This window comes from Staurois parvus, unplaced genomic scaffold (assembly GCF_062004578.1).
Source record: "Staurois parvus isolate SC_StPar_1 unplaced genomic scaffold, SC_StPar_1.0 ptg000120l, whole genome shotgun sequence".
Classification (NCBI taxonomy): Eukaryota; Metazoa; Chordata; class Amphibia; order Anura; family Ranidae; genus Staurois; species Staurois parvus.
Genome location: NW_028317916.1, coordinates 1,853,184 through 1,875,092, shown reverse-complemented (window position 1 = coordinate 1,875,092; position 21,909 = coordinate 1,853,184). Strand labels below are relative to the sequence as shown.

At 39.4% G+C, this 21,909-nt stretch overlaps 1 protein-coding gene across 1 annotated transcript in view; it reads right to left on the bottom strand.

Annotated features, from left to right (window-relative positions):
* Nucleotides 1-7,002: 7,002 nt before the first annotated feature.
* Nucleotides 7,003-21,909, bottom strand: part of LOC149467156 (F-actin-capping protein subunit alpha-2) — a 49,472-nt gene continuing 34,565 nt past the window's right edge. The window contains exons 5-10 of the mRNA XM_089672086.1: nt 18,788-18,994; nt 18,594-18,673; nt 17,765-17,843; nt 15,652-15,723; nt 12,965-13,027; nt 7,003-7,972 (exon numbers count right to left, since the gene is read on the bottom strand). Coding sequence (XP_089528212.1) covers nt 7,832-7,972; nt 12,965-13,027; nt 15,652-15,723; nt 17,765-17,843; nt 18,594-18,673; nt 18,788-18,994 — 642 coding nt within the window. The 3' untranslated portion in view covers nt 7,003-7,831. The remainder of the gene's footprint in view (nt 7,973-12,964; nt 13,028-15,651; nt 15,724-17,764; nt 17,844-18,593; nt 18,674-18,787; nt 18,995-21,909) is intronic.

Below are 21,909 nucleotides of genomic sequence, written 5' to 3'. Positions count from 1 at the left end.
AGCCACCATGACAAACTTACATTACAGTGGTCATGTGTACAGTCCAGCGTACATAGCAGATTGCAGCCCAGATACCATGTCATCATTGTGCGATTACATGTCACATAGTAAACAATAGTCATGAATGGAATCGATTCAGGACATAATTGTTTACTACTGTATGTGATCTGTGATTGGTCACCAGTGATCACATGGTATCTGGACCAATCACAGCACCCTGTACCATGTGATAGCTTTGGGCCAATCACAGCATCACAATAGTAAACAATGAGTCGTGAACGAAAGCCATTCATGACAGTTCAAATGACTGCTGTTACAGTTGTCACTGTAACAAGCAATCATATTTAAAAAAAAAAAATCCTGAGCTCCAGAGTAGTGCAGTGTCACTATAATGACATTGAACTACTCTGATGACAGTATGTACAAATATTGTAAAAAAAGAAAAAAATGTAATACTTTTTTTTATTTTTACATACCGTCACCAGGCAATGGGGACAATTCACAAAGTGATATCTTACTGCATCCAAGTATGTGGTAAGATACTGCACAAAACGTTTGTTAGCATTCACTAAAAAAATGCTACTAAAATACAGCACAAGTTATTTTACGAAGTTATGCAGTATTTTAGTAGTGAAAACATGCATTAATGTAATGAGTTGTCAATGTCAGCTGGTTGCCCGCTGACAGTGAAATGTAAACACAAAAAAAGATTTGCTGGAAATTAAAAATTAATCCTCACCTCCCTTTGGGTCTGGTATGGATTTTGAAAGGAACCCCTACACCAAAAAGAGAAAAAAAAAAAAAAAAAAAAAAAAAAAAAAAAGAAAAGGAGGAAGGATGTAAGTTCCCAAATCCTTACCATACCATTATCCGAACATGCAGCCCAGGAGGTCAGAAAAGGGGGGGGGGGGCGTGCAAGCTCCCCCCCCCCTCCTGAACCATACCAGGCTACATGCCCCTAACATGGGGTGTGCTTTGGGGCAGAGGGGCTCTGCAAGGACCTTTTCCCCACAATTCTGGCTGGTGGTTGTGGGGATCTGTGGGCGGAGGGCTCATCGGAATATGGAAGCCCCCTTTAACAAGGAGGCCCCCAGATCCCACCCTATGTGAATGAGTATGGAGCACATGGTACCCCTACTCATTCACCCAAAAAAAGTGTAGTGTAAGAAAAAAAAAAAAATACAGAAGTTTTTGACAAGTCCTTTATTAAAAAATCAAAGATTAAAACAATGTCCCCCCGGTACAGAAGCATCGTCAATCACAATGCCCACCGCCAGTTCTTAAATAGCTAATGTGACATTGACCCAGCACACACTCCTGATAGCTACAGCCACCATGAATGTGTGTAAAATACTCCAAAGCCAGTGGTGTAATTTCTGCAATCAGTGGCAGCAAAAGGCTTAAATGTCATCAGTTTAGAGTACAATGCAAATGAGGGACCTAGAATTTTTATTATCACGCTGGTGTTCATGGTGATACCAAATGTGTGCATGTGTGTTCATCTGTGCAGGTAGGGCAACAGGGGTGCTTTTAAATTTTTTTTTTATTATTATTTTTATGGCTATCACATATGGGCTAACAAGCAGGACTGTGCTCGACCAGCTGTGCCACCTGACTTTCTAGCTGGGAGTTTGACAGCTCTGAACTGGAGTACTCAGTACCAGTTCACACCTCTGCAGAGGAGATCAGGGAATGGATTTCCTTGATCTCCTCTCACTCACCATCTTAACATTAGTTGTTGTGGTTACGAGCTCCCAGGAGTGGGAGAGCCCAGGAATCATCCAGGGGGCAGCATGCATGAGTCACATAAAAGCAATTTGGCAGCTCTACAGCTGCCCAGATCACTTTTAGTGTAAATTTTAGAGCCAGCTTAAGAAAATCTGAAACAAGCTCAGGTTTGTTTGAAACCTGTTCACTCTGTGGACATACAAGACATGTCCAAGGAGGGGAACTAGTTAAGCTGTAATAGTCCTTGTACTCCACACCCTGAGGTGGAGCCTTTACCACATTTCCCCTTGCCCACATGCATACACTAAATGGGTTGGTGGACACCTTACCTTTTCACATATATGAGTTTGTTGGACTTTCCATTTCAAATCATGGGCATTCATGAGGCATTGGGGCTATAACAGTCTCAACTCCTCTAGGAAATCTTCCACAAGATTTTGGAGTGGCAGTAGGAATTTGTACCCAATTGGCCAAAAGTGCATGATTGAGAACAGGTATTGATATTTTTTTAAATTTAAATCTATGCAACGCATACAGAACAGTTAACAAGGCTGTAACATCTAATACAAAAAGACATATCACAGTGGTGTTCATAAGGGGTTAAATACACAAAGACAACTGAGTAATAATATAGTAAAATACATTTCTTTATGGGAAGAGGTATGTAAATTTCTGATCCTTTATATATACTCCAACAGTAAGAAAAAAGCCAGTGGGGCATGGCCAAGCTAAAAGGGCTTATTTTTCAAACAAAAAATTGTTTAAGAGGTACAGAAAAATCCAAAGCTAAGAAGAAGAAAAAGCAAATAGAGGTCTGGTAAAGCAATGTACAGTAGGTTCATTACAGTGAGAGGAGAGAGAGAAGGAAAGAAAAGAGGGAGAGAAAAAGGAGGGGATGGGGGCGACTGGATTCTACTGTATACCCAAGACCGAAAGCATACATGTTAAGGGCATTAGACATCTAAGAACAGAATGTGACCTCTACTGAGATGCTGCATGTGTGATCAGGGTACTTAGATATGTAGCATATTCCTGTAAGCATTGGAAATCGTGCAAATACCACCAAGTTTTACAGAACTGTTCATCTTTATGTTTCAGAGCTGCAGTTAGGCATTCCATGTCATTGATCTCATTTACCACTGTGTTCCATCGTCCAGTTGTGGTGGGTCTGTGCTTCTCCACTTTTGAGGGATGGAAACCTTAGCGGCATTGGGTAAGCGAATCAGGAGGGATCTCTCCAGGTGAACCTCCAGAGATATCAGTAATTTTATAGATCACCTTTTGGATATCGTCCCAGAAGGGGCTTATAAGAGAGCATGACCAAAAAATGTGTAGCTGGGAGCAGTTTTCCTGCTGGCAAGCCAACACACAAGTGAAAACAAAGGAAGACTTATGCAGGAGAGTGGGCACCCTGTACCAATGCATCAACAGTGTCCGCTTTCACTTTTGACAAAGCTAAAAGTCAATAGGTTGTCTGCTTTGTTTTTTTTGCCGCTGGAAGGAACATGCTTTGGCCACTGGGAGGGTCTGCAAAAGGTAGAACAGTCTTAGAAGGAATGTAATTTTTAAAATGCTGTTCCTCAGGTACTGACATTTGGATGAGAAGACCTAGCTCTCAATCAGTGTTCCAGTTCATCCCACGAGTAATTACTAGGGTTGAAGTCTGGGCTCTGTGCAGGCGAATCAAGTTACTCCACAAAAAAACTAATTAAACCATGATTTCTGGATCAGTGCACAGGTACATAGTGATGCAGAAACAGAATAGTGCCTTTTGCCAAACTCTGCAGATGGTTGAAACCACACAACTGTCTGAAGCATTAACAGTAGTTTTCACTGAAGACACCTAAACTCAAAAATGTTGTATTATAAGCTATTATAGAGCAGACAGACATCTACACATACAATATATTGGAAATTGTGGGTTTAAAATCCATCACTACAGTCTGTTTTTCATTATTTATTTATTTTTCTGGAAAACGATGGTGCTCACAGGTTTAAAATCAGTCAACAAATAAATCAGTTGCACAGTTATTTGTTAACTTGTGTAGAATTATTCATAGTATAAAACAAATAATTCTCAACTACACTGTGCCCAATACTTCTATATACAGCTGTCATACTTGAGAAAATTATTGGTAAGTGATACACTCCCTACTATATTCACCCCTGTATACAGTACATCAAGAAAGTCCCTTAATAGTATACACTAAATTGTGAACACATCAATGATGAATAATTCAAAGCACAGACACAATACATTATTTTACTTACCTGATCTTCCTGTCCTGTTTCCAGTCTGTAAGGTCGGTCCCCTGCAACCTCTTCTCCCCTATGTCGCATCTCCTCTGACGTAATCAAGTGCAGTGCAGAACCCCATCCCTGCATTTAAACAAAACAACACCAAGGGACAATCCACCGCCAGAGTGTAGAAGAGGGCACAGGCTGCCAGGGAAGTGGAGAATCAAGCAAGTAAAACTGCTTCTTGCAGCCCCGTCCTGAACAAGCATTTACCCCATGCAGTGTGGGGGCAGCACCACTGAAAAGGAGCATTTTTCCTTTCCCCAGAGATGGGCTTTGTTTCATAAATATTTACCAGTCAGTTACCTGCTGGAATAGAACATCTAATCTGAGGTTTAATTTTTTATTAATGTGCATCTGTGGTCAAAATGTAAAATTATATATTTAATTTCCAAATTGTATTTGTTATTTCTAGCCTATTACTAATAGGAACAATCTTGAAGTTTGTAAACTTACTTCATGAAGAACCTCACCCATTTACTTCCTTGAATTCTGTGACTTATTCATTATGCCCTGCAAATAGGCACAGCAGTGTCACAGAATTCGCAAAGCCTGCCTTCTCAATTACAGATGTGGTAAGAGGAGTTTTAGGAGAAGCTGCAAAGCATGTAGGGAATGTAGGAAGTTGTGGAAAGAGAAGGCCAGGAGACAGATCACATGAAAGATTTTTCATGTATGCCTATATACTTTGATCTATAACACGAAAGCAGGGCAACAGTTGCTGAGGTTTGTGTCGCAATCTGTTTAAGTTTAAAATATAGTAACTGGACTTAATTTAATCATTTGGAAGCCTCCCATTATTTGGTTGTAAATCTACAATTGGGTTGATCTTCAAGACTTAAGTTTCTATTTACTTTTGTGCATTGCATTCTAGAAATGTGTTTATGTCACACATCAACATGCATTGTTTTAAAATGGTTGTAAAGCCTAAAAAAAAAAAAAAAATGTTTTTACATTAATGCATTCCCTGCATTAGGGTAAAAAATGTTTCAGTATGTGCCTTGCCCCCCCTCCCCTCTTATACTTGCCTGAGCCTCATCTCGATCCAGTGTTGTGCCTATCTGTATCAGCTCTTTCCTGTGCTCCCCGCTCTCACAGGCTTTGCCGAGAGCAGCGGAAGCCATTGGATGACAACCTCAAAGCACGTACCTTTAAAAGCAAGTCTCTATTGGTATCAAATTTTTTTTTTTTGGGCTTCACAGCTTTACACTTCGTTATTTTTTAATTTTACATTATGGAGATACAATTGGAAAAGTGTGGTTGCATCATTTTGCTGTAAATAGTATCTACTTTTACATATATTTAAGAGAAAAAAAAAATGTAGTTGTACAAACTATAGAAAGAAGCTATACATGTAAAAGCATGTATTTATTTTGAAAATCTGCAGACAATATTCCAGCTAATAATGTGTTTTTTTGGGTATACAGAAAAGGTCAAAGCAAAAAAAAAAAAAAAAAAAAATGCCAGACCAAATCAAAAGTACAAATTTTGTAGAAATTTATATTTATCTATGCAGAATTAATTCTTAAAAATATACTCCAGAATTGTAAGTTATTTAGTTTTTTGGTTTGATGGCATCATTATTCTGCAGTAAATGCAAGATCGGGAGAAGTATACAAGCACATTACTACACAATTATGTTTGCAGGATACTTGAACTAATGCTCAGAGGTCAATGGGTGGCAACTCTAGAACTGCTATTTCAATTCTGCACCTGTGCAGACAAATCAATGATTGCTGACTTGTACATTACAAGAGATATTTGAACACCTACATTACTAATAATAGTAACATATGCATGCTAATTGTACAAATAATGTTGTGAGGTTTTACATACAGCTTATTAGACCATATGTGACACAATAATTTGGTTTCAAAGGCCTTGATCCGTTTACAAGTGTTGTAACTGTATTATGAAGGCCTTCATTGCTGACTGCCCTCTGAAAATGCTATCTGGCTTACTGTTATGCTAACCGTCTGGCTTAAAGGCCAAGTCCCCCTTATGCAAAAACCAAAACAAACAAAAAAAAAAACCAAAAAAAAAAAAACCAAAACACATTTATGTTTGCAGCAAAAAAAAAAAAAAAAAAAGTGTGTTTATATTATCTGTGTATTGTGGGGTAATGCACAGACTTTCCCTCCAGCTCTATGTCTGTACCAAGGTATCAGTTTTCAGTTACTGAGATGGAAGTGTCAATGGACTGCGAATGCAGAAAGCACTGCACTTGTATTCCATAGATAATCGGCAGACAGGACAGTATTTGATTCATTCACAGAACCAATAACACTGTGGGTCAGCATATGACCCTGTTGGTGGGATATCTATGCTTGAGTTCCTGGATCTGCACCTCTGCTGTGATCTTTAGATTTCCCCCACTTTCCTTGTAGTTTTGTTACAGAGAAATGTAGTCAAAGCAGGTGTTGGGACACACAAAGATGGAAAGATCTAAAAGATCTACCCAATAGTTATACATGGAAAGGAACAGACTGTGGGATTATGGTAAATTGATGTTGCAAGCCTCTGCTTTATCCCAACATGCATCATCCTCATTCTACCAGTGTGACAGCCAACTAATATAGGTTACTTCCATCTGCCCCCAAAACCAGATGCAAACATGTTTTATATATGGAGACTTTGTGGTCTGGCTTTCTGCCTTCTACCTCAGTAGCAGCATGGCAGGATAATAAATGGTAAGTTACACTGAAGTTTTTGGCATGCACTTAGATCTTACAAGTTGTGGCAAATGCAGACTGTGGCACATGGGGGCGATAGGGAACAAGATGTCCTAGCTGTGAATTAGTGCAAATGGCTATCACAGGGTGCAAGCTGTGATGGGGGGGGGGGGGCAGGGCTGTCAAGGGGTACTGGCTGTGATTGAGGGTATATGGCTGTATAGTGCATTTGAGTGTCACAAATATTTAATTCAGTTTAAAGACCCAGAACATGTGATGGTTGGCTTCAAGCACATTCTACTCATACAAATAGAAAATCTGCATTTTAATGTCACGTTGACTTGTAATACATGTCAAGGACAGAGAATAGAAAAGAAAGAAAAATGACAAATGTTAAGGTGCATAAGATTATACAATTTGCCTTGTTATAATACATTGATACATTGGAGTTTATATTGTAAAAGTAGGAAGTTATAGGCAGATTGATTTCAAGCCAATTTTAAAATGCTATCACAAGAACAAAGCATTTAATAAATTCAAGCGTTGTCTCCTTTATAGAAATTTTCAAAGTAACATAAGAACTTGGCCTTGCAAAGTTTGCATTTAAAGAAAAAGGATTAGTTTGACAGAACAAAAATCATAAAATGCTATATGAAGTAGAATTTTCCCATCCTAGAGATGGAAGCCATTTGGCTTCTAGAGCATTACATATAGCGAGTTAACCACCTGTGACTACCATCAGTAACTTCTGAAGCCATAATGAGCACTTTTGTTCTACGCTGGCACCAAAATTAGTTTTTCTTTGCATGGCAGTTTACCAGGATTATTTGGATTTGTTATAATATTTGAACTGAATTTTAGAAAAACCTTAGAAATCACTCTGACCTCCCAAAAATGTAAACAAGGGAAAGGACATAAATGCAGTACATGTACCAACCCTCAAAACAAAAATGTAAACAAATCCATAAATGTAAAATTTGTGCTGTAGCTGAATTATTTTAATTACAGTAATTTAATATGTATAGCAAAGGGCCATGCTGACCAGGCAGGTTGGCAGCTTTCAAGACTTTTGCAGCCATGTTTATTTGTATGTACACTGACACTAAAAGTCACCCAGTCATACAACATTCCTGTTAGGCATTTTGCATTTCTTTTCCAATTTTGTAACTAAGAATCTTGTTCCAGTCAATCTTCGTGCGTGTCACTGGCAGTTGCCGGCGTAAGGCTTTGAAGGTAGTATCAGACATGGTCTGGTAGTTCTCACTGATTGCAGTCTAAAGACAGGAAGAAACACAAATGGTTAAAATCATGACAGTCAAAAAGTACAGGAGCACTAGATTTACAAAGCGGTTGTATGTAGTTATTCATAATAATGTTTATTAAGTCAAGACAGTTTAAAACTCAATTTTGCAGTTTTATGCTGACACCAAGCCTTTCCAAAATGTCTTTATGAAAATACAATTTTTTGTACTTGCCTTATTTTCTTGGAGTTTGTACAGGGACACAGGATTCAGTTATTTTGCATCAACTGGGTTTTATTGCCGTCTTAAGGAGGAATTGGACACTGGCAGGCAAAAAAAAGCCATTAGCCAGCCAGGTGTAACTTCTCTCACTCCAATCTTGCCTTTTTTTGTAGAAAAACAGTTAGTAGGAGTAGATCACAAACATGGTGGGTTGGGACTTGTGTCCTTTAATGAACATTTAATGAAATGGATGTAATGGCAAGTACAAAAACGGGATTTTTTTTGTACTCACCGTAAAATCTCTTTTGAGTTCATTGACGGACACAGCTGCTGCTGCTTCTTCTTAATCCATTACCAAGCAGGGTTTTATAGCCCCTCCTACAGGAGTAGAACACTAGGCAGGAAAAAAAAAAAAAGACCTGGCACCTCCTATGGGTAGTCCTCTCTGGGTATAAAACCCTCTCTCTGCTATAAGTCTCCAGTCAGTCTCAATCAGTGTTAAAGGAGACATCTCCATAGAGAGGTGGGTGCTATTGCCATCAGTGAACTTGGAGAAAGGGATTCTACGGTGAGTAAAAAAAAAATCCAGTTTTCTCCTACGTTCATTCACGGACAGAGCTGCTTCTTAATCCATTACCAAGCAGGGATGTCCTCAAGAAGTGCCATAATGAGAGGTTAGCACACCGATCAATGGGGAAAAAAACCCAGGGCAAAATGCCAACACTCCAAAAGGACCCCAAAAGGGGTGCCCAGGAACCCTAAATAGCCACCTCCAAAAGTAGCATTGGAAGATGGCAACACATCAACTTTTTAGAACTTGGTAAATGCATACACAGACAAGCAGGTTGCTGCTTTGCAAATTTGAGAAACAGACACCTGATGTCGGAATGGCCAAGAGGCGCTAATCTCCCTAGTGGAGTGCCCCGTAACCAGGAAAGGAGGTTCTCGCCCTCTAATAGCATACGCCTGTACAATCGTCTGCCGAATCTAACAAGAAATAGTTGCAGAAGAGGCTGCCAGGTCCTTCTTCGGACCATGCATGAGTACGAAGAGAAGATCAGACCTCCGAAAAACAGCCGTTAAAGAAAGGTACACAAGAGTCGCATAAACCACATCAAGGGAATGCAGGGCCACCTCTTTAGGGTGTGTCGGTCGAGGAAGAACAATATCCTCATTCAAATAAAAATCTGACACCACTTTTGGAAGAAAAGAAGAGGAAGGTCGAAGCACCACGGTGTCCACAACCATTTAAGGCCAGAAGTGATAGCGACAAGAAAGGCAACTTTTTGCGAAAGCGTAAGCATGGGTATGTCTCAAATGTTCTCATAGGGAGGCTTCTGAAGAGCTGACAGCATCAAATTCAAATACCACAGTGGCAAAGGGGAGAACACAGGTGTGACCACGTGACGAACCCCCTGAATGAAAGTGTGAACCAAAAAAAGTGCAGTGAAGGGTCGCAGAAAGAAAACAGCCAGAGTAGAAACTTGACTCTTGATCGTACTCAACGCAAGCGTCTAATTCACACCACGTTGGAGGAAGGCAAACACCCGAGCCACAATGTAGGAACGAGGATGGAACCCCAAGGCTTCACACCAAATATAGGCTTTCCAGGTGCGATGATAAATCTTCCGGGAGGTAGACTTACGGGCCTTCAACATAGTAGAAATCACAACCCCCTTTCCTTCAGAACCTGGATCTCAAGAGTTACACTATCAAAGCCAGCGATGGTAAAGCAGGGTGGAAGACTGGCCTTTGCAACAGAAAGTCTTCCTGAAGAGGCAGCCTCCACAGAGCATTTGCCATCAATCACACTACGTTGGCGTACCATGGACGAGGTCAGTTCGAAGCCACAAGGATGACCGGGATCCCTTGGGCCTCTATCCTGCATAGTAGACGAGGAATTGGAGGGTTGGGAAGGCGTAGATGAGAGTGTACTAATCCCATGGTGCCACTAGTGCATCCGCCAGGGGATCCAAGGTTCAGGCAACAAACCCTGAAACCTTCAGATTGTGCCGGATGTCAGAAGACCCATGTCCAGTATCCCCAGGCAGACACAGAGCTGATGGAACACTTCCAGATGTAGGAACCACTCACTCTGATCCAGTGTCTGACAACTGAGATGATCTGCTTGCCAGTTTGAGGCCTGGAATGTGTATGGCAGACAGGGCCGGAACAAACCTTCGCCCATGACAGAATATGACATATCTGTAACGCCGCTGCTGTACTTCTCGTGCCCCCCTGATGATTGACATATGCCACCGCAATGGCGTTGTCCGAATAAATCCTGGTTGGCAGACTGGACAGGTGATCTGTCCCATCTGTCAGCGATAACCTGATCGCCCAAAGCTCAAAGCGCTGCCTGAAGGAGCTAATAACCGAAGCTGGTATCAGATAAAGCCTGAACATCCACCTAGTAAAACTTACATAACGGGTGCACAGAAGAGCAGGTGGTAGTCTTCCAAATTTGGGAAACAGCTGCCTGATGCAGAAAAGCCCAACGGCCCAACCTCGTAGTGTGCCTTGACAGGAGAGGGTGACCCTCCACAGTCAGGGTGTCCAGTTATGTAGGGATAACCAAATCTCTTGCTGCATGTTGATCAGATGAGATTTTTCTTTCACCTGCCCCGACAAAGTGTCAGATTCCTTAGCCCTTACAGAAGATTTGCTTTTTAATTCCAGACCAGGACAATTTGGTCTGTGGTGTTAGGAGCGTTGGTTTGTCTACAGATTAAAGAGATTTGTCCCACAACGACAGTGTTGTGTTGCGGGGTCTGGAGTGAAAGTGAGCAAATAGAACTCCTCAAAAGACGACTATCATCACTCTCCAAGAATAAGTGTTGGATGGTTACTGGACTGTACAGTCCTAGTCAGGAAGCATAGAGTGAAGTTTTTCTTCGGGCTTGGGCTGTATCTAGGATGAGACCCGGGTACTGCAAGCAATGTGTTTGGTTTTCTAAAGGTTTAGGATCCAATCAAACCTTTTAGGGCCTGGAACATTTTCAGTTAGTGTTTGTGCCTATCGCTCCCTCAACAGGAGACTATCCTGGTATCCTACAATGGGAATACCCTGGGGAGCGTAGAAAGTTATCACTGGTGTCAATACCTGGGAGAATAGAATTTTAGCTTGCAGCTCCTGGAAACCACTTCTTACCCAAGCATCCAAGGTGTTTTCTGATCAGGTGTTGACAAACTAAATTAGAGATATGGCAGGTTGCACAGAAGGGCCTGCTTGCAAAAACAATGCATTGGGAAGGGATTTCTAAACGTTTGTCAATGGGATCCTTAAACACTGGCGCATCCTCACTATATATGGTCAGTGTTTTATTAAGGCAGGACATCGCTGGATCTACAATAAGAAAGGCTCACTTCTTGAAAAATGCCTCCTCAAACAGGTATTGGTCTGTAGAGTGTTTGGGAGGAGTGATTAGTTTATAAGGAGTTTTTCGCTCATCATATAAAATGGGTTCAAGTAAGAATGTACCAAAAAAAGTATTGACAGCCAGGAACCCTAGTCTATTAACACTTGTAGCAGCTACAGGTTGTTCTAATTTTAATTTGGTGACATACACCACATAAATAGGAACCAATATAGCATCTTTATGCCAGAAAACAATGTGGCTCCTCAATAAGAAAAGTTTACATTAAAGTGTTGCTAAACCCATGACCCTGCATTCACTATATCTGGTCTCCCACAGTACACACCAACAATGGAAATGTTTTTAGTAAAACTATATAAACTGCTAAATACATTTTCTCATCAGCAGTATATAGCCATCTAGTGACTTCTATTAGGGTCTGGCCAAGCACTGGTTAATCTTGTAGGAGTTTTCATTCTCCTCTGACTGTCCTATGTGGCTGCAATATCCCTGACCCTCTGTCCAGACAGTGCTAAATGGCCCTGTGCCGATCACATGCACCCTCCAAAGTAAAAAAAAAAACCCTCTAGCAATAAAAACTAAATTGAGCATGTGCAGAGCAACTCCTAGGGCTCTGTTCCATCAGCAAATGGATTGGGGACTGTGAATGAAGGGGAGGATCAGATATGACTGTATCAAAACAGACTTTTTAAACAATGCAGAGGATATACTCCTTAGGTTCCACAGTGAGTATAGCAAGCATGTTTTACTGCATATACAGACTGATTTTACTGTTGTGGGTTTTTTTTTCTTTTTGTGGGGTATAGTAGTAATTGCAATTTGGCCAATAAATAGAAGTACGGCTGCTGAAAGTTCCTCTTTGGATAAGGCAGATGAAGGGGGCAACAGTCGACAGAGCTACTGAAGACACCAAGGAATGTATTGCTCTCCTTGCACCTACGATCCAACATTTTCACTGCTGAACACAGGCAACTTAATTCACATCACCAATTAAAAACTATGGGTACTCACAAACCTGCAGCTGAGATCCAATAGCCAAAAGGAGAGCAAGTCACTGTAGGCGTCAGCAAGGACTAACCAAGGTGAAACCTTGCAAACAGGAGCAATGTCGGGAAGCAGCTACCTCATGCTTAGAAGGTAGGAGCAGAGTGTAGACAACCCTCTTTAGCACTTCATTTTGGATACAGTAAGGGAGGGTTTATAACCACTGTCAGATTTTTTTTTTTTACATCAGTGTCCCATAGGGGAGATATTCCCATAGCCAAAACAGGAAGTGAGAAGAAATCCCTCCAAAGTGAGGGAATCCCAGCGTGTCACCAGAACTAGTGTTCGCAATGGTGGATTTCCCCTCTAGTACTGTTGCAATCTCTATCCAAAAGCTAAAAAGTTTTGCCTTTAGTTACACTTTAAGCCACAACAAACATACCTGGTATTCATTTTCAGCATCCTCTACAATCTTAATGAACTCCTTTGCAGTCTGAATTTCATTCTGATAAATATAAATATAATAAAAAATCAGAAATGTGTACAAAAGAGAAACTGGGAAAAGGTTGTTGGCAGAAAAGTTCCTCACAATGGTATCATGACCCAGTTTTCTTGGGACAGAACTGAGGTATAACCAACCAACCATAAATCACAAAGACAAGTGTTGCCATCCAAAGTACTGTCACCAGTCAGGGAGTAATATAATGTAAAAACAAACAACGAACTTACATAGTTTAAAATCAATTACAGCACTGGGTTATCAATCTTGATCCCTGATGACGTCATTTGTGACTAAATGCGTCGGATGGAGCTTGGGAATACAATACAATAACCATGCACACGTGCACGCTCGCGCCCATCTTGGAAGTGGGAACACGCGGAACCTTTTTTGGATAACACAGAGCTGTAATTGATTTTAAACCATGTAAGTGCATTTTTATTTTGGTTCAAATAAAAGTTTAAATGATTTTATGCTATGGGAAGCTTTTTCATTCCATGCACATGCTACTTATATGCCTGACAACGCATGTACCGATGATCCATTTGGAGTGGGTGAACGTATCTGAACCATCATTGGAGATTTTGAAGGAGGCTGGAGTGGTTGCCATATGATTGTTCTTGTGCCCATTTTGACCACTCTATAATTTGATGGTCAAATATATTTGTAAGCCTTGAGTATGGAGTGGGGTGACACGTGTTTCACTTGGATAATATTTGATCATCTATCAACTGAAGAACCATGATTGCACATTAATATATTTTTTGAGTGCTCTTTTGGCATTGGGACTTATAGCAAAAATAAGAAAAATAAAGTGAAAAAACTATTTCTATTGATTTGCAAGTGTTGTCACTTTTGGTTTCACTTATGTATAGTTAATGTTATTAGACTTTTTGCACTTTTAGCACCACACTTATAATTGTAAAACAATAGAAGGCTTCCTTTCATGCCATCCATTGTATACAGTTGTGTTGCTAGCTGTAATTGGGCACAATGATTATATGGTAAAGACGGGGCCAATCATAGCCCATAATCAATAATAATGTGTAAAAAAAAAAAAAAGAAAAGAAAAATCGATCATTTCCCCACAGTACAATGTTACTATGGTAACATATTACTCGGGTCACAGTGTGTTAGGAAAATAAAAAAATAAATATGTATGTGAATTTTTTCTTTTTAATTTCTTCAATTTTCTACAAAACTATGACAAAAAAATGACAACTTTAAAATTCTCGCCATACCTCTTTCTAAATACCTCGGATTGTCTACTTTCCAAAAAGGAGTAATTTGGAGGATATCTGTACCATCCTGACATTTTTGGGCCTCAAGAATTGAGAGGCGTCCTACTGTACTGACGGCCTATTGATTTTCAGATATATACACAATAGTTTGTGGACTCTAACTTTCCTACAGACTAAATACAATACACGGATTTGGGTTATTTTCACCAAAGAAATGTATCAGTATACATTTTGGTCTAATTTTATGAATTTATTTGAAAATTTTATAACAAACAAAAGAACCCCCCCCCCCTTTTTTTTTTAGTCTTTTTTTTATTTAGCAAAAAAATTTAAAACCCAGTGGTGAGCAAATACCACCAAAAGAAAGCTCTAATTATGTGAACAAAATGATAAACATTTCGTTTGGGTACAGTGTTGCATGACCACTCAATTGTCATTCAAAGTTCGACGGTGCTGAAAGCTGAAAATTGGCTTGGGCAGGAAGGGGGCAGTATTAGGTCACAATTTATGTTGCTGTAACGGGCATAACTGATATCTTGCAGTTCTGCACTTTTACAGGCTAAAATTAACAAGTAAATTACGGTTAATCAGCAGATTATATTTTAAGTTTCTGACTTCAGTTACTGAAATCTTATTGGCTATGGATCACTGCATGTTCTAATGCTTTCATGGGTGATCCTCAATGGTATTCAGGCATCTCAGCTGCTATTCTAACCATCTGCATCTTTTATCAAATGGGACTGCAGTCCTGTAATTTTTAAAGTTTCTAATATAGACAGAGATCCACACAACACATTTTAAAGAAAAAGGGCAAAAAAAATCTCTACCACACTACAAAAACAACAACAAACTATACTACATGCAATTATATAAATAAGAATGATGGTCACATAGAATGGGGAATTTTTAACCCTGAAAATTACTGAAGCTATAACCAAGGTTATTATATGAAAAGTGGATATAGTACAGTATTATGAGTGGTCTTTTCACTGACCACAATATCCTTAGTTGCCCATTTGAACAACAGAAAGCATTGAATAACCAACACAACACTCCTCAGCTACTGATATAACGTACACTGGCTGCATCTGTGCTACACCAGTGGTTCCAGCTGTACAATTAACCAAATGAATAAAAAAAGTAATGATTTGTAGGTCTCTGGATACTATCCTGTAATAATCCTCTGGGATATTCGACCAAAGTTTAGTAGTACTTTGTTAAAAATAATTTACTTGTCTGATCAGATTTAGAATCTGGGGGACAAATAGAATTGCTTTTGAGAAACATCCTGCTAACCTATTAGTATTTAAAGGTGGATGGATATTCTCAGTGTATTACTGAAACACAACAATATGCCATTTAATCTGGATGGGTGAAGAACATACTTACAGACACGGTTAGTGATTCTTCAATATCTTTATGGCTCACTAACTGTACATTTCCATCTTCATAATAATGGACCTATGTAAAATTTACAAAATTCTGTTATGCGCTACAGGAAGTACTACCATGCTGAGGGATTTAATGAAAGAAATAATTACTGATTACATGTGCAACCAATCAGTAAACAAATGCAAATTAGGAAACACTTAAAACGGTGTTAAAAGTCAGAACGCTCACTTAATTTTTTTTATACCCTAAATTCTGTGTATTCCACTGCAGGATGAAAGCAGTTATTCCATCACAGTGGCTCTAGAAATATACACCCTGATGCCTTAGTTACCTTCACTCTTCTTTTTTGCCATTCACAATTTAGCATCCAACAAAAGGTTTGAATCTGACAGATGCTTGTGAGAAGCCTCTTAGCACTGCAGGTGAATGGTAAGGGTGGCCCACTTAGACACCCTAGCAGTCAGCAGCTTTGAGGCAATCACTTAGGCTGTACTACTCCTGCACAATACATTCTGCATTGGAAACCAATGGGGGTGTCCTAAGGCTGCCCGAAAAAACCTGTACAGTGAAAATAGCTGAATGTTTGTGCAATATTGTATAATAAAAGTAAATAAATAATACTGTGTATTACAAAACATGTTTGCATTTTGGGTGAACCTTAATGTAATTGATCAGAAAGATATTGCTTTAAAAAGTAGGAACTCTCAAAATCCCGGTATTTAACATAATCAGATTTATATTTACAGTATGTCTCTGAGCCCACCTCCTTCAGACCTAGTGAACTAAAACAGGCTAAAGGGGAGGAGTGACCACAAGCAGAGGTAACCTCACTTCAACAAAAATGGGGGCACCATAAAAGCATGCTGAGCTTTCAAAAACTGTAACTCTCATATTACTATAAAATAGTGCTTACCAAAGTGTTATGTTTTTAATCTTTGTAGTCAAGTTATTTGAATGAGGAGCCTTGGGCAGCTCCAGCGATTAAACAAACATTCAGCCACTTGGATTTAATTCACTGCACATTGCAATATGGGCCATGTGGGAAAAATATGTACCCTCTATCAAACAAAAATAAATATAAAAACACACATGCACATTGCAATGCCCACGTCAGCAGCCCCTATGCGGACCTTTTGACACTGTCAGACACCCAAACTTTGTACAGTATGCTACAAAGGCAATCTGCTCACAAGCCCCCAGCTTCAGATGCACCTTTAAATGGTGCTACATCCAGCCATCAGATAAAAGGAGTATCTGGATCACAGCATCCTTTGCAGCTGTCATAACCTAGCAGGGGAATTCAGGGACTGGAAACTTCCCTGTATTTGGCAGTCCAAGAAAGATGTGAATGGGGCTGGAGAAAATGTGAGAAGATCTTCTGTGTACAATACTATACATGGAGTTTGGGTGATAGGTGACAGAGCAGTGAGATTGTTTTCCACCCTCCATGCAGATGTCAGATCAGTTTAACTCTTCTTCCCTACTCCCCCTCATAATAATAATAATAATAATAATAATAATAATAATACTACTTCCCCACCCCCCCCCTTCCCCAGCTGCATATGAATGTGTTTCAGAGTAAACTTAAAGACCCATTCACACCTTAGCGATCCCTTGCACCTTATTGTTTGTTGTGTTAAGGCAAGCCATTTCTTATGGATAGGTTGCCAAACCACAACGGAAAAAAAAAATAGACATTATCAGCAAGGCAGGGCACGACAACACATGGTATGCAGATTGTGGTGTGTTGCATTGCATCTCCTGTACATTGTGTTGGGGTGCCAAACACAGTGAATAGCAGCGCACAGAGTGGGTGTATTGCAAACCATTATGGTAACTCATACATTCTATCATACTTTGCCACAAGCACAATGGTGGATAGGCCCTAAGAAATAATCATCGTATCTTTCACATCAACTAACTTAAAATATCGGCTGCTTCAAAATATACAAAATCAACACCAACTCCATATTCTAATATTTACATCAATACAAATAAGCAGTAAAAATGAATGTTTATGATATTTACATGAACAAAAAACGGACTGCAATATACAGTATAAAGGTTGTATTACCACCACAGAAAGGAAGACTAAATATTAGTTAAATACCTGAATTTTCAGAATTCCCACCACTTTTGTGGTAGACTGTGTGATGGTAAATTTCCATTCTGACCTCCAGCGTCCATTCCTGGAAAAAAAGAATTGACAACAAACGGTTTCATACTGCACTATTGTTCAAATACAGTTACTGTAATGTTACTAATTCCTGCATGCTATGAGGCAAACAATCATTAACCACTTGCCCTCCTGAGGATCTACCCCCCTTCCTGACCAGGCCATTTTTTTGCATTACGGTGCTGCGTTACTTTAACTGGCAATTGTGCAGTCATGCAAAGCTGTACCCAAAAGAAATTTACATCCTTTTTTTTCCCCCGCGAATTGAGTTTTCTTTCGGTGGTATTTGATCACCTGTGCATTTATTTTTTGTGCTAATAAAAAAAAAGACCGACAATTTTGAGAAAAAAAACCCAAACCTATATTTTGGACATTTTGGTATTAAACATGTCAAGTAAAAAAAAACAAAACAAGTCATAAATTTAGGCCAAAATGTATTCTGCTACGTTTGTGCTAAAAAAAATCCCAATACGTGTAAATTAATTGGTTTACGTGAAAGTTATAGCAATTACAAACGGTGGTATAGATACTGGAAATTTTTTTTTTCTTTTTATACTAATAATGGGGGCGATCAGAGCTTTTGTGGAAGTATAGTTTTGCTAAAAAAAAAAGCTAAAAAATAAAAAACGCTGAAAAACGTGACAAAACTTTTGTTTTTAACACAGCATTCTACAGCTACTGGCATTTTTATAACGTCCAGAGTTCATGAAGTCTTATAAGAAAGAACAAAAATAACCCACACAAAACAGAAACAAACCCTTACCAGAAGTTTTTAGCTTGAAACTGATGACTCTCTATACATACAATTATTGTTTGCTGTCCATCAATTGTTTTGCCATATACCTAAAGTAAAATGCAATAATTATTAAAAACGTGTGTGACTGAAAAGAAAACTATATCGATGTTTGCCTAATTTAGAGAGAAATCCTGAAAATGAAAAGGTTTATTTCTACTTACAGTGCTAACTCCACTAGGATAATGATCTTTCACGTACGATCTCACTGCACTGTCCACAACATTCCTCCAGGATTCTATGGCATTTTCTCCCTCATGGGGCCTGGGATCACTGGCTTCCTTTCTTAAGTGATCAAATTTGAATGAAATCTTGTTCTTTGGGTCCAAAAACCTCCCATTACCAAGGTCTCCATGTTCTGTTATTAATACCTAGGGAAAAAAAAAAAAAAAAAAAAAAAAAAAAAGTGTTAAGCTGGCCATACACATGTAGCTTTTCGGACTAGACTATTCGTAAGAAAAAGTTGTATGAAAATTCTTAGCACATTCGATGAATGGACGAAGGTTGTTCGAAAATTGTCTTTTACTTTTAACATATGATTTTAAAATGAACGTAATTTCTGAATGATAACCACATACACAGGCCAACAATTATTTGATTGAGTAAGGTTTTCCTTCCTACCACTTTGAATTTTCCTGACACTGTTGTCGAAAATGAACATTGATTTGACCCCACTAATTAGAAAATCAAACAAATATTTTTAAAACGAAAATCCTCTAACAAAAATCTATACGTGTATGGCCTGCTTTATGTTTGCTTCTATTATTCTGGGAAGAAGAGTATAAATCTCTAAAAGCACACACACCATTTTTTTTGTAATATATAAAAGAAGATGATGTTATGCCAAGTAAATAGATTCTAAACATGTCACGCTTTAAAATTGCGCATGCCCGTGGAATGGTGACAAACTACAGTACACAAAAATCTCTATAGGCAATGCTTTAAAAGCCTTTACAGATTAACAGTTTAAAGTTACACAGGAGGTCTGGCACTAGAATTATTGTCCTCGCTCTGACAATTGAAGCAATATCTCATGTGTAGTGCACTCACTGTTTACATATACGTGACCTATGTTTGTGTTCGCATTTGCATGTGGCCACAGGGAAACTTAAAATTTTATTAAAATTTTTTTTTTTTTTTTTTTTTACACTGCCCCTAAATTTTTTTTTTAATCAAATTTTTTGCTATCACAAGGAATGATCAACATCCCTTGTGATAGCATAGACTGTGACAGGCTTTTTATGGAGAGATCTGGGGTTTATTAGACCCCCATATCTCTCCTATGGCCTCAAAAGCATCTGATTATATCGAGATTGGTTTGATCAGATGCTGTACATGCAGGTAATGGCTTTTAAAAAATAAACCAAAACCATAAGTGACAAAATCCATGTAGTTTCAGGTTTCTTTCATCATAGAAGGAAGGGAGTGCTTCACTAATCCAATGGGGTGGCGGTACCGGGTAGGGTAGGGGGCCCCTTCAGCACCCTGTAACAAGGGGTTGGGCAGCTGTAGATTGGATCACCTCTACAGAAAAGCCCATCACTTGCTGAAAATTTTGGTACTGGAATGATAGCTGCAACCATCATCCCGGGGCAGCCAATTCAACCCGAGGACGTACGGGTACGTCCTAAGGGGTTGAAGTGGTTCAGAGAAAACAAGACAAAAAAAACAAAAAAACAAACAAAAAAACACACAAAAACCTCTAAAATGCACATAAAAAAAAAAAAAAAAAAAAAAAAAAAAACACACAGCACCAGTGCTCAGTGTTTATTATTCTCATGTAATTATGTTTTGTTTTTTTTTTTGTAAACTTTTGTTTCACTTTTTAAGCAAGGCTGCACTGCAATCTCACAATATCTGGCAAGATCACAGACAACCTTCCCCTTCTTCTCAGATCACAGCCATGAAAAAAAAAAAAAAAAAAATCTCTTTTCTGCTAAGAACATATGTATTCATGTTCATAAACAGAGAAAGTGTTTTTCCAGAGAACTGGCAAGAACTGAGTTGAAGATAAACTACTTCAGTTTCGCAAACAAACACCTTTATCATATTTCTCTGGGAAATCTTTAGGCACATATACTAGTTTCTTTAACTACTAGCCTACAGGGCACTTATACCCCCTTCCTGCCCAGACCAATTTCCAGCTTTCAGCGCTGTCACACTTTGAATGACAATTGCGTGGTCGTGCAACACTGTACCCATATGACATTTTTATCATTTTTTAATGACAGATAGAGCTTTATTTTTGTGGTATTTAATCACCTCTGGGTTTTTTTTTCTTAAACCAAAAACCACTGAAAATTTTGAAAAACAAAAAGTTTTGATTTTTGTTTTCAAATTTTGTAAATGAGTGTTTTTTCTTCTTCACTGATGTGCGCTAATGAGGCTGCAGTGATGGGCACTGATGGACACGGATAGGTGGCACTGATGAGGAGGCACTGGTGAGCACTGATGAGGACGCACTGGTAGGTGGTACTGATGGGCACTGACAGGCATCACTGATGGGCACAGAAAGGCAGCACTCCTGTGGCACTGACTTGCACTGTTAGGCGGCACTGATGCACACTGATAGGCAGCACTGACTGGCATTGATAGGTGGCACTGATGGGCAGCTCAATGGGCACTGATATGTGGCATTGATGTGCACTGACAGCTGGCACTGATGGACACTTGCAGGTGGCACTGGTGGGGCTACACAGATCATCAGTGCCGTGATGATCAGTGTACATGTCCCCTCCGAGGAATGCAGATTACCAGCTCTCCTCTCGAGCTGTCAGCAGGACAGCTCGTGAGGAGAGAAATGCCGATAACCGGCATTTCCCTACTTACATGCGATCAGCTGTGATTGGACACAGCTGATCACATGACCGAGTCGACATCTTCGGCCCTCGGTTGCATGCGCGGTTAGAATGGGAGGACGTCATATGACCTCCTCCCAGAACGAGAGAACCGCCTTGCACCCGTCATTGTACTATATGGCGGGCGGGAGGCAGTTAAAGGCCAGTTCTCCATTTAGATGCTTTACTTATTGGGAAATACAAGGACAATTAGGTGACATCCAGTGAAAGACCCACAAATGGCCTTTGAAAGTTGGCATTTGGGACAACTAGAAAGATGCCACTTTAGAGAATTTGGCCAGAGTTAGGTATGCCTGATAATGTATGTTTGAATCTGACACTCCCCTGCATATAAGGATACTTTAGTGGGTGCCAATAAACATTCCTCTCATTCTTTTTCTCCCTGATCAATAATATCACTTAACCAGGTCTCATAAGCCTTCTGAATT